Genomic DNA, 16,292 nt, shown 5'->3' on the forward strand with positions numbered 1-16,292 from the left:
GTATTTTGGATAAGGGGTCTTTCCGTAATTTGTATCTCCATACCTTAAGTCTACTAAAAAATCAATAAAACATGAATTAAACCAAATAGGATTGTTTTGTATCCAATAAGGATTATTTATATCTTAGTTGGGATCAAGTACAGGTACTGTTTTATTATTACAGAGAAAAGGGAATCATTTAACCATGAAATAAACCCAATAGGGCTGTTCTGCCCCCAATAAGGGGTAATTATATCTTAGTTGGGATCAAGTACAGGTACTGTTTTATTATTACAGAGAAAAGGGAATCATTTAACCATGAAATAAACCCAATAGGGCTGTTCTGCCCCAATAAGGGGTAATTATATCTTAGTTGGGATCAAGTACAGGTACTGTTTTATTATTACAGAGAAAAGGGAATCATTTAACCATTAAATAAACCCAATAGGGCTGTTCTGCCCCCAATAAGGGGTAATTATATCTTAGTTGGGATCAAATACAGGTACTGTTTTATTATTACAGAGAAAAGGGAATCATTTAACCATTAAATAAACCCAATAGGGCTGTTCTGCCCCCAATAAGGGGTAATTACCTCCCATACCTGTATTTATATTCCAGGGCCTCAACATTCCTGCTCTGGGGCCTCTGTTCCAGTATTGCTGCTCTGAGCTCCTCCCCTGTTCCGGTCCCACCCCTGAGCACCCAAGCAGTGTCCAATTGTTGCTTTAGAAACACTGACAGTATTCCCTAAGCAAATGTCTCAAGTAAATGATTTAAGTGGTTAAAGTCATATTGGCACCTTTCGGTCCTTCTCCCAAAGCTTTAGAATAGCGAGCGTATTGGGCTAATGAATAATATAATTCATATTGTGATAAAGATTCTGTAGATATACACAACTTGTGCAGCTGTTAAATGAGTCCCTCAGCCATAGAGCAGCCAATAGTACCTGCCAGTCACTAGGGCAATATAATAAATCCCTTACTAGGCAGAAAAGTGTAAGTTTATTAGCAGTATGGCACGTCTTACCCTTTAAAGGGGCGGTACACCTTCAGGTTATAAAATGACATATTCTTAGCAACTTTTCAATTGGTCTTCATTTTTTATTTTGTATGGTTTTGAAACTATTTGCCTTCTCCTTCTGATTCTTTCCAGATTTCAAAATGGGGCTCACTGACCCCGGCAGCCAAAAAACTATTACTCCATAAGACTACAATTATATTGCTGTTGTTACTTTTTATTACTTATCTTTCTATATAGGCCCTTCCTCTATTCATATTCCTGTCTCTCTTTCAAACCACTGCCTGGTTGCTAAGTTAAATTGGACTCTAGCAACCAGGTAGCTGCTGAAATGCCAAACTGGGGAGCTGCTGAACAAAAGGCTAAGGATTAAAAACCCGCAAATAATAAAAAAAATAAGACCAATTGCAAGTAGTCTCATAATAGCACTCTCTACATCATACTATAAGTTAATATAAAGGTGAACAACCCCTCATATAGATTATACTGTTCCAGTAGGGTGCTTATTCTCTGGCATTCCCCATTCCTTACGTAACTATCAAGTTGTACTTTCTCCTCCATCTATATAATATATATAATTACACTGCACTGACATACAGAGAGTCATGTGGAGCTATATAAAGGTTTATTTCCCTGCCCTCTGATTACTATTAATAGCAAAATAATGGATCATACGTAAATCCAAATAAGGAAGCAATTACAGTTAATAGACAGAATAAGAAAATACCTGGGCAGATCTGATTGGCAGGTGTAGTTCAGTAAAGGGTAAGTAGGCCACGCTCCTTGCACTTTGCACCAGATGGAATTGGGGTGTCTGTATAAGAGGGGGCAGTTGAACACCTTTGTACCAGACGTTAGCGATGTAGCGAACATCGGCAAAAATGTTCGCGAACTTTTGCCAAAACTCGCGAATATTCGCGAACTTTGCGAACCCCACTTCAATGAGAAGGCGAACTTTAAAACCTAGAAAAGCCATTTCTGGCCAGAAAACTGATTTTAAAGTTGTTTAAAGGGTGCCACGACCTGGGCAGTGGCATGCAGGAGGGGGATCAAGCAAAAATTTATCTGAAAAATACTTTGTAAAAAAACCGCAAAAAAAAAAAAAAAACGCCAAAAAAAAAAAACGCCAAAAAAAACCACCAAAAAAAAAAAAACCGCCAAAAAATAACGCCAAAAAAAAACCGCAAGCTATTCCTATGTATATGCATAGGCGATAAAACGCGGCGGAAAAACCAAGGCGAAAAAACGCGGCGCCAAAAAAAAACGCGGCGAACCCAAAGTGGCGAACATCGGCAAAAGTCCACGAATTTACGCGAACACCCGATGTTCGCGCGAATTAGTTCGCCGGCGAACAGTTCGCTACGTCTCTACCAGACGTCACCCCCATAGGGATTATAGCGAAATCAATATAACATCATAATAATAATATTTTATACTGTCCTTTTAAAAAGAGCCAATGAAAAACAGTTACATGGTTTACTTTCAGTTAACGTTTATGTCATAGAATGGCCAATTCTAAGCAACTTTTCAGTTGGTCTTCATTATTTATTTTTTAGCATTTTTACATTATTTGCCTTCTGTCTCTTTCCAACATTCAAATGGGGGTCGCTGACCCCGGCAGCCAATCACTATTGCTCTGTGAGGCTATAATTGTATTGTTATTGTTACTTTTTTTACGTTGTATTAATTTTCTTTTTGTTTAGGGCCTCTCCAATAAATATACCAATCTCTTATTCAAATTAAAGCCTGGTCGCTAAGGTCATTTGGACCCTAGCAACCAGATACCTGTTGAAATTCCAAACTGGAGAGTTGCTGAACAAAAGGTAAAATAATGACAAGCCACAAATAATAAACAATGAAGACCAATTGCATATTGAATATTACTCTATACATTATACTAAAAATTAACACAAAGGTGAACAACCCCTTTAAAACATGAAAGTCTCAATAAGTAGCGGACATCCAAAATACCCAGAATTCCATGTGTGTATAGTTCATTAAACCACACCAGTGGCCCAGATATTACTGTAATAGTCCAACAAATCTCAGTATAAACTTTGTTATACTCAGCCATTTACCTTATTCATGTCCATAATAAAAACAAATCTCACTCTATACAAAATGTCATTATGTCCCAGTCAATTGTACATATAAGTTTATACTGTGTGTTAGCGATACCGGCCATCTACGCTGGCGCCATCTGCTGTGTATTATAAATACTGCGTGTTCCCTTTAAAAAATGCCCTAATTCACACAGCGGAAATAATAAAATAAAACAGAAATTTGCACAGTGTGTAATTCCATAGTCTGTTAAACCGAAAATGAGAACTGTTAGTCAGTTATGAGTATATTTTCTATATCTGCAATTATTATGGGGTGCAACCTGATGTTTGGGAAGTTAGGAAGATTGTTGGGGGGGGGGGAATTGGGGGGTGTAACTTCTAATAAGGGAGCTGGGTCTGTAGATAGGGCCCCCCCCCCCGTATCCCCATATGATCCCCCATAATCCTGTTTCTCAACAATGTAACACCCAGTTATGCCACTGATTGTAACTAATAGGTTGCCAGGTCACCATCACCCAAAGGTTCATTTTATACAGTGGGGGGGGGTTGTGCAAGCAGGGGCCCATTAGGGGAGCTGACCCCAAAGGGAAAAAAGCATTAGGTACTAAATCGGCCACTAATATTAATCATTGTTAGCCAAGTACTTAAGGTCTCCCAGTCCAGACCGGGTCTGTATTGTACCTAAGAGATCAGGATGGGATTATTGCATTTGAATCTCTGCATTGCTGTTCTCTTCTTCAGCAACTTAGGGGGCTGTTCCTGCTGAATTGTGCTTAGTACAGGGGAATCACTATGTGCTATAGTTGTATGGTATCACTCTGTACAGGCTATGAGCAAACTTAGGGGGCTGTTCCTGCTGAATTGTGCTTAGTACAGGGGAATCACTATGTGCTATAGTTGTATGGTATCACTCTGTACAGGCTATGAGCAAACTTAGGGGGCTGTTCCTGCTGAATTGTGCTTAGTACAGGGGAATCCCTATGTGCCATAGTTTTATGGTATCTCTCTGTACAGGCTATGAGCAAACTTAGGGGGCTGTTCCTGCTGAATTGTGCTTAGTACAGGGGAATCCCTATGCTGCCATAGTTTTATGGTATCTCTCTGTACAGGCTATGAGCAAACTTAGGGGGCTGTTCCTGCTGAATTGTGCTTAGTACAGGGGAATCCCTCTGTGCCATAGTTTTATGGTATCTCTCTGTACAGGCTATGAGCAAACTTAGGGGACTGTTCCTGCTGAATTGTGCTTAGTACAGGGGAATCCCTATGCTGCCATAGTTTTATGGCATCTCTCTGTACAGGCTATGAGCAAACTTAGGGGGCTGTTCCTGCTGAATTGTGCTTAGTACAGGGGAATCCCTATGTGCCATAGTTTTATGGTATCTCTCTGTACAGGCTATGAGCAAACTTAGGGGGCTGTTCCTGCTGAATTGTGCTTAGTACAGGGGAATACCTATGTGCTATAGTTTTATGGTATCTCTCTGTACAGGCTATGAGCAAACTTAGGGGGCTGTTCCTGCTGAATTGTGCTTAGTACAGGGGAATCCCTATGCTGCCATAGTTTTATGGCATCTCTCTGTACAGGCTATGAGCAAACTTAGGGGGCTGTTCCTGCTGAATTGTGCTTAGTACAGGGGAATCCCTATGTGCCATAGTTTTATGGTATCTCTCTGTACAGGCTATGAGCAAACTTAGGGGGCTGTTCCTGCTGAATTGTGCTTAGTACAGGGGAATACCTATGTGCTATAGTTTTATGGTATCTCTCTGTACAGGCTATGAGCAAACTTAGGGGGCTGTTCCTGCTGAATTGTGCTTAGTACAGGGGAATACCTATGTGCTATAGTTTTATGGTATCTCTCTGTACAGGCTATGAGCAAACTTAGGGGGCTGTTCCTGCTGAATTGTGCTTAGTACAGGGGAATCCCTATGCTGCCATAGTTTTATGGTATCTCTCTGTACAGGCTATGAGCAAACTTAGGGGGCTGTTCCTGCTGATTTGTGCTTAGTACAGGGGAATCCCTATGTGCCATAGTTTTATGGTATCTCTCTGTACAGGCTATGAGCAAACTTAGGGGGCTGTTCCTGCTGAATTGTGCTTAGTACAGGGGAATCCCTATGTGCCATAGTTTTATGGTATCTCTCTGTACAGGCTATGAGCAAACTTAGGGGGCTGTTCCTGCTGAATTGTGCTTAGTACAGGGGAATCCCTATCTGCCATAGTTTTATGGTATCTCTCTGTACTTGTGCCTTCACAGGCAAACATTGAATACACTCAGGTACATGTAGTGGATATACGCCAAAAAACGTGAGACTGTGCCTGCACCCAGGCGTATTCAATGCTTTCTAATGCGGCACAAGTAGAAGTTTTTTTCAAGCGTAGGGGAGTATTCTCTGCAAATGTTATTCGGCTTGCGCTAAGCGTGGCAATAGCCTAAAACCTTGGGAAGACATGCTTCAATACTGATGTTTTTTTAATAGATGTGGGTGTGGCTTAATTATTTTGCCACATAGGTCCCTTCCATTGCCCCCCCCCCCCAAGCCAAAACATCTTATGCGGCCTATGATTAAAACATCCCTATAATTAATAATGTCAATTGTGTTATGACTTAACTAGGATGAAAAAGTAGCTTTGATTGGAGAATGTCTTGTCATCTGGCATGATTCATTGTTAATAAATTGTGTATATTTTCCAAGAATTTTGGGACTACAGGTATGGGATCCCTTATCCGGAAAGCCCGTTAGCCAGAAAGCTCTGAATTACGGAAAGCCTGTCTCCCATAGACTCCATTTTAATCAAATAATTCAGAATTGTAAAACTGATTTTCTTTTTCTCTGTAATAATAAAACAGTACCTGTACTTGATCCCAACTAAGATATAATTACCCCTTATTGGGGGCAGAACAGCCCTATTGGGTTTATTTAATGGTTAAATGATTCCCTTTTCTCTGTAATAATAAAACAGTACCTGTACTTGATCCCAACTAAGATATAATTACCCCTTATTGGGGCAGAACAGCCCTATTGGGTTTATTTCATGGTTAAATGATTCCCTTTTCTCTGTAATAATAAAACAGTACCTGTACTTGATCCCAACTAAGATATAATTACCCCTTATTGGGGGCAGAACAGCCCTATTGGGTTTATTTCATGGTTAAATGATTCCCTTTTCTCTGTAATAATAAAACAGTACCTGTACTTGATCCCAACTAAGATATAATTACCCCTTATTGGGGGCAGAACAGCCCTATTGGGTTTAATTTGTGTGTATATATATGCATGAAGGACACACAAACCCTCAGTAGATGTGGCTGAATGACCAGTATTATAGGTCTGTTGTCAATCAGTGGAATGGGGCGTCAGGTTCCATAATACAAGGGCACATCCCAGCCGATCCAGTTAGACATGGGGGTATTAATGAAAGAAAACAAGTGTATTCAAAGCAAAATTTGTCTTTTACCCTTTTCAGTGCGGGGTCATTATGTACAGGAGCGAAGGCAGAGATCTCAGCAGCTGATTTAAGGGTTTTTTTACTTTCCTTTTTATTTATATTTCATTTTAGCAAGTAGACTAATCACGAAAACGTGTAACTGTTAGATCAGTAGTTGCATGCAATTAACTGCAGAACAAATACATTCATATGATATAATAATTAATTACTCAGCAAGGCTCCACCCTTTCTATATGTCAGATTGTTTAATACAAATCCTTACATTATTTATAAATGTTCTGAAATATTGAAATACCTGCCACTCTGGGTGTTCAAAGGTTAATAGTAAGGCTGTAGCAGCCCCTTAATCACATTACGATGACTTTTCCTCCTAACCTACTTGGCCCCTCCCTCAGGAATTGGCTCTTGGCTACTGAGCATGCTCAGTTCTTCTCAACTCAGGTTACTAAACACGCCCTCACGTCTAGCAGCCAATGGCATCAGTGGTTTCCATAGAAACTCTGCTCTAGCTCTGCACTCTGCTGGAGGGAAAATGGCTATTTGTTTTAGAAAAATGTGATGGTGCTGGCGAACAGAGGGGGCATATACAGTAGAAATGATGCAGTTTGGGTGGGGGAGATGCACCCAACCTTTAGGAAAATGTAGGTCCATCGCGGCTGGTCAGTCAGCTTCAGTAATGTAACTGATCAAGAAGCACAGTTCAAAAACAGAACCGCCAAACTATGATCTTTACCTCTTAAATATTTTTCACAAAATGATATGAGCTATTACAGATGGCTAGAGTCCAAAAAGCTCCTCCCACTGAAGTAGATCCAGTAGTGCTTATTCACGAGGGGCACAAGTGGGGAGACAAATAGGCTTAGATGGCCGATGCAGGCCCCAATCTCTATTCCATAGTTCAAGTTTATGTGTTGTGCCAAAGTGCATGTTGTTCATTATCGTAGAGTTACTTATCACACCATGACAGAAAATAACATAAGGTGGTCAACTTCTACACTTCTTATTGGTCAGGGCTGAGGGATTACCGTGTCTTGTGTGAAGACGAGAGAGAAGCTCCACCGAGGGAAGTCTGGGAGGTGACTCTTCCTATGGCACAGTCCAACATGAAAAACATTCATTGATTTTAATAACGTTACCAGTTGGGTCAGGTTGTCTCAGAAGGACCAACGATGATCAAAGTCATTTCAGGCTATCAAAGAAAAATAATGATTACGACTTAGCAGATCATTTTGGGTATAAAGGTTGTAAGTTGGGCCTGAGAAACTGAGGAACTGACCACAAAATCCAGAAAGAAGATGGGGAAAACATGGGACAAACCTTACCCACAACTGTAACAGTTGCGAATGCCTCCTGAGGGGGGTCGCTGTAGAGTTGACAGGTATATCGTCCGCCATCTTTGACAGAAACATTAGAAAGGGAGACTTTCAGTTCGTTATCAGAGAAATCTACCAACTGGTATCGGTTGTCCCTCAGGGCTGGAAAACAAACAGCAGCATTGAGAACAAGTGACATATAGCACCTAAAGAGAAACTCTTAAAGAACAAAGCTATGTATTATATCAAAATTCGCAGAACGAATGTTATTGTCGTGCATGTTATGTGTAACACATATTCTTCTAGAATAAAAGCAGGGTGACTGTTACCCCAATGTTTCTATATATCTGTAACCTTGTTATGGGCTAAGGGGGCCCAGCCTGAAGGCCAGTTAGGGGGGGATTTGGGGTGAGTGCTTATTTGTGCCCTGGGTACCCCTGGAACTATAGCGGGGTGACTGTTACCCCAATGTTTCTATATATCTGTAACCTTGTTATGGGCTAAGGGGGCCCAGCCTGAAGGCCAGTTAGGGGCAGATTTGGGGTGAGTGCTTATTTGTGCCCTGGGTACCCCTGGAACTATAGCAGGGTGACTGTTACCCCAATGTTTCTATATATCTGTAACCTTGTTATGGGCTAAGGGGGCCCAGCCTGAAGGCCAGTTAGGGGGGGATTTGGGGTGAGTGCTTATTTGTGCCCTGGGTACCCCTGGAACTATAGCAGGGTGACTGTTACCCCAATGTTTCTATATATCTGTAACCTTGTTATGGGCTAAGGGGGCCCAGCCTGAAGGCCAGTTAGGGGCAGATTTGGGGTGAGTGCTTATTTGTGCCCTGGGTACCCCTGGAACTATAGCAGGGTGACTGTTACCCCAATGTTTCTATATATCTGTAACCTTGTTATGGGCTAAGGGGGCCCAGCCTGAAGGCCAGTTAGGGGCAGATTTGGGGTGAGTGCTTATTTGTGCCCTGGGTACCCCTGGAACTATAGCAGGGTGACTGTTACCCCAATGTTTCTATATATCTGTAACCTTGTTATGGGCTAAGGGGGCCCAGCCTGAAGGCCAGTTAGGGGTAGATTTGGGGTGAGTGCTTATTTGTGCTCTGGGTACCCCTGGAACTATAGCGGGGTGACTGTTACCCCAATGTTTCTATATATCTGTAACCTTGTTATGGGCTAAGGGGGCCCAGCCTGAAGGCCAGTTAGGGGGGGATTTGGGGTGAGTGCTTATTTGTGCCCTGGGTACCCCTGGAACTATAGCAGGGTGACTGTTACCCCAATGTTTCTATATATCTGTAACCTTGTTATGGGCTAAGGGGGCCCAGCCTGAAGGCCAGTTAGGGGGGGATTTGGGGTGAGTGCTTATTTGTGCCCTGGGTACCCCTGGAACTATAGCAGGGTGACTGTTACCCCAATGTTTCTATATATCTGTAACCTTGTTATGGGCTAAGGGGGCCCAGCCTGAAGGCCAGTTAGGGGGGGATTTGGGGTGAGTGCTTATTTGTGCCCTGGGTACCCCTGGAACTATAGCAGGGTGACTGTTACCCCAATGTTTCTATATATCTGTAACCTTGTTATGAGCTAACAAGGCCTCAATGGGGAACAATTATGGATATAAAAACTATATTATTTGATAATTGTTGTTGCCAGGAAAGACTATATTTATCGAGTAACACAGGCCAATCAGGTGTCCCTCAGAAATAAAAGGTATTTCTAAGGTGTCAAAAAAACAGAAATACTCAGTTTCTTATCTATAAACCCATGGCAAGAAGATTCAATCCAGTTACCTTTGAAATTTTGGAAGAAGATGGTTTGCCGGTTGGGACTGAGCAGTTGGATAACAGAACCATCATTGTTTAGTACCCGGCAGCTGATAATGGCAACTTCTCCTTCTACCACTGTGACGTCTTTGGTTTCAAGGGTCGGATTTTTTTCTTTCATTAAAAAGAAAGGGAATTCATTTGGAAGAAATGGAAGAAAGAGAGGGCCAAAAAGGAGAGTGAAACAAAGTCGTTAGAAGGGGAGAAAAAGAACATTAACCAACATTACAGTATGTATTACGAACTGTTGTGACCTAACCTAGAACATTTCCTGGCCAGGGGGGTCCCAGTGGGATGGGCTAGGGAAAATGTCCACTCTTAACTACAGATGTGGGATCCATTACCTCGAAACCTGTTATCCAGAAAGTTCCAAATTACAGAAAGGTCATCTCCCATAGCCTCCATTATAATCAAATAATTCTATTACAATTTTGTCTTTTTCCCTGTAATAATAAAACAGTACCTGTACTTGATCCCAACTAAGATATAATTACCCCTTATTGGGGCAGAACAGCCCTATTGGGTTTATTTCATGGTTAAATGATTCCCTTTTCTCTGTAATAATAAAACAGTACCTGTACTTGATCCCAACTAAGATATAATTACCCCTTATTGGGGGCAGAACAGTCCTATTGGGTTTATTTCATGGTTAAATGATTCCCTTTTCTCTGTAATAATAAAACAGTACCTGTACTTGATCCCAACTAAGATATAATTACCCCTTATTGGGGGCAGAACAGCCCTATTGGGTTTATTTCATGGTTAAATGATTCCCTTTTCTCTGTAATAATAAAACAGTACCTGTACTTGATCCCAACTAAGATATAATTACCCCTTATTGGGGCAGAACAGCCCTATTGGGTTTATTTAATGGTTAAATGATTCCCTTTTCTCTGTAATAATAAAACAGTACCTGTACTTGATCCCAACTAAGATATAATTACCCCTTATTGGGGGCAGAACAGCCCTATTGGGTTTATTTAATGGTTAAATGATTCCCTTTTCTCTGTAATAATAAAACAGTTCCTGTACTTGATCCCAACTAAGATATAATTACCCCTTATTGGGGGCAGAACAGCCCTATTGGGTTTATTTCATGATTAAATTATTTTTCAGTAGCCTAAAGGCAGTGATCCCCAACCAGTGGCTCGGGGGGAACATGTTGCTCCCCAACCCCTTGGATGTTGCTCTCAGTGCCTCCAAACCAGGGAGTTATTTTTGAATTCCTGACTTGGGGGCAAGTTTTGGTTGAATAAAAACAAGATTTCCTACCAAATAAAGCCCCTGTAAGCTGATAGGGTGCATAGAGGCTGCCTAATAGCCAATCACAGCCCTTATTTGGCTCCTCCATGAACTTTTATGATGCTTGTGTTGCTCTCCAAGTGTTTGTGTTAGGAATCGCTGACTTCAGGTATGGAGATCCAAATTATGAAAAGCCTCAGGTCCTTAGCATTCTGGATTACAGGTCCCATACCTATACCTTAGGCCATGCCCCAGTCTACAAAAATCAAACCTTGTTACATCTAACCATGCCCACATTCCACACTGATTGATAGAGATGTAGCGAACTGTTCGCCGGAGAACTAATTCGCACGAAAATCGGGTGTTCGCAAGTTCGCAAGTTCGCGAACTTTTAGCGAAGTTCGCAATTTTGGGTTCGCCTTAGCTGGAGCCAAATTTTGACCTCTCACCCCAGAGCCAGCAGATACATGGCAGCCAATCAGGCAGCTCTCCCTCCTGGACCACCCCCGGACCACTCCCTTCCATATATAAACCGAAGCCCAGCAGCCATTTTACATTCTGCCTGTGTGTGCTTGATGAGTTAGCATAGGGAGAGAGCTGTGCAGGGATTTGAGGGACAGTTTAGGTAGCTTTGCTGACTAGTAATCTACTTTCTACTGCTCTGTATGTAGCTGCTGGGGACAGCTGTCCTGCTGATCATCTGCTGTAACCCAATACGTTACACATAGTAGTGACATTGCATTGCAATAAAATCACCTGAGCGATGTTTTTCCACCAGCAATAATATATTCCGTATCCAGTACTGCGGGTTTTGTCTTTGCGTGTGAACCGGCTGTAACCTTTACACGACTTGATTGGCATGTAGACGCCGGACGTTTTAAAGCAGTTTATTACACAAGTTTAGAAATGTAGTGTGATTTCTGCCCTTTACAGCACAAAACGCAACGCTGTGTCAACAACGTATTTTTCAGATAAATTTTTGCCCTTGATCCCCCTCCTGCATGTCACTGTCCAGGTCGTTGCACCCTTTAAACAACTTTAAAATCAGTTTTCTGGGCAGAAATGGCTTTTCTAGGTTTTAAAGTTCGCCTTCCCATTGAAGTCTATGGGGTTCGCAAAGTTCGCAAAAGTTCGCACTTTTTGGCGGAAGTTCGCGAACGGGTTAGCGAACTTTTTTTGTGAGGTTCGCTACATCTCTACTGATTGACAGCTGAGGGTCCAGAAATCTAGAAAGGCCTAGGACCCTTGCAACATTATTATTAGTAATGTCTGGAACCATTATTATTAGTAATGTCTGGAAGGACAAGTCAACCCAGAATACAAAAATGTTGCCTAATAAAAGAAAACACAACCTTGTGGCCTCTTGTAATCAACAATTAATAACTGGGGATGCTCCTTTAGCTTAGAGAAGCAAGCAGGGGGCTAAAAAGTGAACTTACAAAAAACCCCACAAATAATAAAAAAAAAAAAAAGTTCATGCTTCTAAGTTTCTAAGTGGCAGTCTATACTGTATCTATATAATAGAAACTGAAAGAGCAAATGATTGATGAGAAGGCTAAACCTTACCAATTACTGTCACAGTTACAGAGGCCTCCTGAGGAGGGTCGCTGTAGAGCTGGCAAGTATATCGGCCCCCATCATCCAGAGAAACGTTAGAAATGGAGACTCTTAATTCATTGGCGGCAAAGTAAACCAGGCTATATCGGCTGTCCTTCAGGGCTGAAAAAGCACAGTATTACCAAATTAATGAATAATATAACATGTCACCTACAGCTATTTATTGGTTATGAGATTCATTACAATGCTGTAGATTCCTTTCTGCTGAACAGTGTTTTCCCTTTCACCACCAGAAAGCAATGCGAAAGGCAAGGGGGGCCTGGGGATTCCACAAAGGGACAGCTGGGTTTTTTTTGGTGTATTCTTGACATCAGCTGAGTGAGGTGTCAGCATTAATCAACTCATTGGCTGATGGTCCATATGAGCAGAATATAAGGGGAAAGGGCCGTTCTTCTCTCACACTAGGATCTACCTATGCTTTGCCAACAAGAGGCAACACCACCAGATTTCTTGATGGACCAGTTTTGATCCAAAGGGATGTTCTGCCTCAAACCCAACAACTGGTGCATAGATTTCTAATTCCCTCCTGTCTTAAAGTGCTGAGACGAGTAGAGAAGAATAATTGCATGTGAATATATTTCCTCAGCATTATATATGAAGCTCCTCTTTAGGACCTGGGAGAGAAACTGTCGCTATTAGGATGGAATACATCTCGCATGTAACTCAATACAACCAGGTCTTCCTTTAGAGAAGTTATTTGTCAAGTTAGTGACCTCCACCAAAAATAACTCTCATACAGTAATGTGTGCATGGTTCCAGAGTGTAAGATATTGGCAGGCTAGAGGAGTCGTTCTTCTCTCACACTGGGATCTACTTATGGTTTGTCAACAAGAGGCAACACCACCAGATGTCTTGATGGACCAGTTGTGATCCAATGGGATGTTCTGCTTCAAACCCAACAAGTGGTGCATAGATATGTCTTAAAATGTCCCAAACCATTCTATCATTCTGGCGCATTTATGGTCAGATTGGCCACAGTTCATTCCAAAAAGTTGTACAGTAATGTGTACATGGTTCCAGAGTGAAAGATATTGGCAGGCTAAATAGCCTAAGGCTTACTGGTTCTAATCTGCAATAAGATCCTGTGTTGGATGTATGAACGGATTCAACTTACTCTTATAATCCCCAAAGAAGATGGTTTGCCTTTTGGGACTGAGCAGTTGAATAACATCGTCGTTGTGGTTCTTTACTCGGCAGCTGATGATGGCGGCCTCTCCTTCCACCACTGTCACATCTTCAGTTTCAAGGACTGAATGCTGCCCTGGAGGTGAACATAAGGTAACAGGTTTGAAGAGAACAAAAATGAGAAATGAGGCTCTACAGGATTGCCGGCAGCTGTAAAAATAGCTAAAAATGATTCGCCAGATTTGCAGCCAAATTCCCCATTTTGCCTTTGACGAATTTTTGTTGCTATTGTTATTATTAACATGTATTTATAGAGTGAAACTACAGCAACAATTTGCCCCCATAAAAAAGTTGCCAAGAACAAATGCCCATTGACTTTAGTGTATGGGAGTGAGAAAAAAATGGCCATTGACTTGAATCCCTTTGAAGTGAGAAGAAACTTGAGAAAAAGCCCATTGACTTTAATGCTTTTGGAGTGGGAAAAAAAGTTGAAATGGGACAGATTTGCTCATGACTAACTATAATATCATATTTTTTACTGTATATTAAGGGAAAAGCCATTGAGAATCCCAGCTGATGTGAGTAAATCCGGCTCCCTGTTCTCTGTTCCTGCAATTGGAGTTGGGAGCAATAAGCACAGTTTCCCAGCACTGAACAAGTCTGTCCCTTTATCCCCATGTCTGATTCCTGTGCCATATAATGACGGGAAAATGCCATCATTATCTCTATATGTAAGGTACCAGCAAGGGGCCTGACACAGTGCTGGGAATCAGCATTCTCATTGGTCACTTCTCTTGCACTTACACTCACATTGTTGCTCAGTAGAATTCTCATTGGGGAATTTCCTTGCATCTAGAATTACGTTTTTCTGCAACTTTTAAAGCAAAACCAGGGGGCTGTTATGGTTGGGATTACAACCCCTTTAACCACTACAATGTCTGCAGTAGAATAATTTATCTCAGTTATACATTACTGTACTTACATTGTAGATCGGGAAGGTTTTGACCGCAGTCAGAAAAAGGAAACAGGACTGTAGAGAAAATAAAATATTTGCAAGAATAAGAATAGCAAAAAAAAATTAGCTTATTACTAATTATGAATATCCCCAAACAATAAAACCAACATATATATATATTTCTATATGTAAAATATCCATGGACATTATAATCAAAGAACAGATGAAATACTAGCATACAGGTGGCCTAGTCATTATCAATTATCAATATTACATTCTGTAAAGAAGAAGGTTATTATAAGACAAGAGCTTTACTGAGTAACATTAAGGCAGTCACAAACAGAAGGATCAGCTCTGACTGCATTAGATTATTGGTACAGGTATGGGATCCCTTATCTGGAAACCTTTTATCCGGAAACTTCTGAATTGTGGAAAGGCCATCTCCCATAGACTCCATTATAAGCAAATAATTCTAATTTTTAAAAATTGTTTCCTTTTCTCTGTAATTTGTAATAATAAAACAGTACCTGTACTTAGATATAATTACCCCTTATTGGGGGCAGAACAGCCCTATTGGGTTTATTTCATGGTTAAATGATTCCCTTTTCTCTGTAATAATAAAACAGTACCTGTACTTGATCCCAACTAAGATATAATTACCCCTTATTGGGGCAGAACAGCCCTATTGGGTTTATTTAATGGTTAAATGATTCCCTTTTCTCTGTAATAATAAAACAGTACCTGTACTTGATCCCAACTAAGATATAATTACCCCTTATTGGGGCAGAACAGCCCTATTGGGTTTATTTAATGGTTAAATGATTCCCTTTTCTCTGTAATAATAAAACAGTACCTGTACTTGATCCCAACTAAGATATAATTACCCCTTATTGGGGCAGAACAGCCCTATTGGGTTTATTTAATGGTTAAATGATTCCCTTTTCTCTGTAATAATAAAACAGTACCTGTACTTGATCCCAACTAAGATATAATTACCCCTTATTGGGGGCAGAACAGTCTTATTGGGTTTATTTCATGGTTAAATGAGTTTATAGCACAGAGTTTATACTTACCAAGGGCAAAGATAATAGGCACGATGCTCACGCTAAACATGGCGCTTATCCAAAGATAAAATCTATTAATATAAATGCTGTATTATCATTCAAATATTAAATGATTCAGTAAATGCCATTGAAAACCATTCGCCAATTCAGGGACTATTTACCTACTATTTGCACCTTGTAGCACCCAACACCCTAACTAACCACTTTCACTTACCCATAGCACATTGCAAACCTATGCTGCATTCTATGGGGGGGGGGGTCACACTGGGAGAACTGATTCATTTACTCAGCAAGAAATCATCATAAGACTAAAACTAATTTACTAGCATATAAACCCCAAGCACCAACGTATTTACAGCCAGAGTTTCCATAGAATTTACAGTATACAGAAAGCTCTATGTAAAGGCAAGAAAATCATTTTAGTTTCTTACTTACATCAATAATATTCTTCCAGTAAGGGGTTTCTCTCTGACGGAAAGGGAGGGAGACCCCCAATATTTATAGGCGCATTCACTCCCACTTATGCAGTTATGTAAGAGAACAGAGGGGCATTGAGCCCTGAGGCATCTCATATAGAAATGGGAAATTCCCTCTAGCAACACAGAGAGAAGGAGATGTACCGGATCCCTTATACAGAAATACAATAACCTCAT

The 16,292-nt window shown here is 40.9% G+C and overlaps 1 protein-coding gene across 1 annotated transcript; it reads right to left on the minus strand.

The window, feature by feature from the left end:
• Positions 1-6,570: 6,570 nt before the first annotated feature.
• LOC101734126 (cell adhesion molecule 2-like) lies at positions 6,571-16,292 on the minus strand. Its single transcript, XM_031906668.1, has 8 exons — positions 16,075-16,292; positions 15,649-15,710; positions 14,603-14,650; positions 13,610-13,756; positions 12,445-12,597; positions 9,604-9,750; positions 7,827-7,979; positions 6,571-7,693 (listed from the first exon to the last, which is right to left on the minus strand). The coding sequence occupies exons 1-8, from the start codon at positions 16,290-16,292 to the stop codon at positions 7,689-7,691; spliced, it is 933 nt and encodes a 310-aa protein (XP_031762528.1). The 3' UTR covers positions 6,571-7,688.

The sequence above is a fragment of the Xenopus tropicalis genome, chromosome 7 (assembly GCF_000004195.4).
Source record: "Xenopus tropicalis strain Nigerian chromosome 7, UCB_Xtro_10.0, whole genome shotgun sequence".
NCBI lineage: Eukaryota > Metazoa > Chordata > Amphibia > Anura > Pipidae > Xenopus > Xenopus tropicalis.

What these genes read in the sequence shown, in the direction of transcription:
- LOC101734126 (XM_031906668.1), bottom strand. Translation starts at nt 16,292, where the DNA reads ATGAGGTTATTGTATTTCTGTATAAGGGATCCGGTACATCTCCTTCTC. An exon ending in ACTGGAAGAATATTATTGAT is followed by an intron (nt 15,711 to 16,074) that starts GTAAGTAAGAAA and finishes TTATATTAATAG; the next exon opens with ATTTTATCTTTGGATAAGCG. An exon ending in AAACCTTCCCGATCTACAAT is followed by an intron (nt 13,757 to 14,602) that starts GTAAGTACAGTA and finishes GTTCACCTCCAG; the next exon opens with GGCAGCATTCAGTCCTTGAA.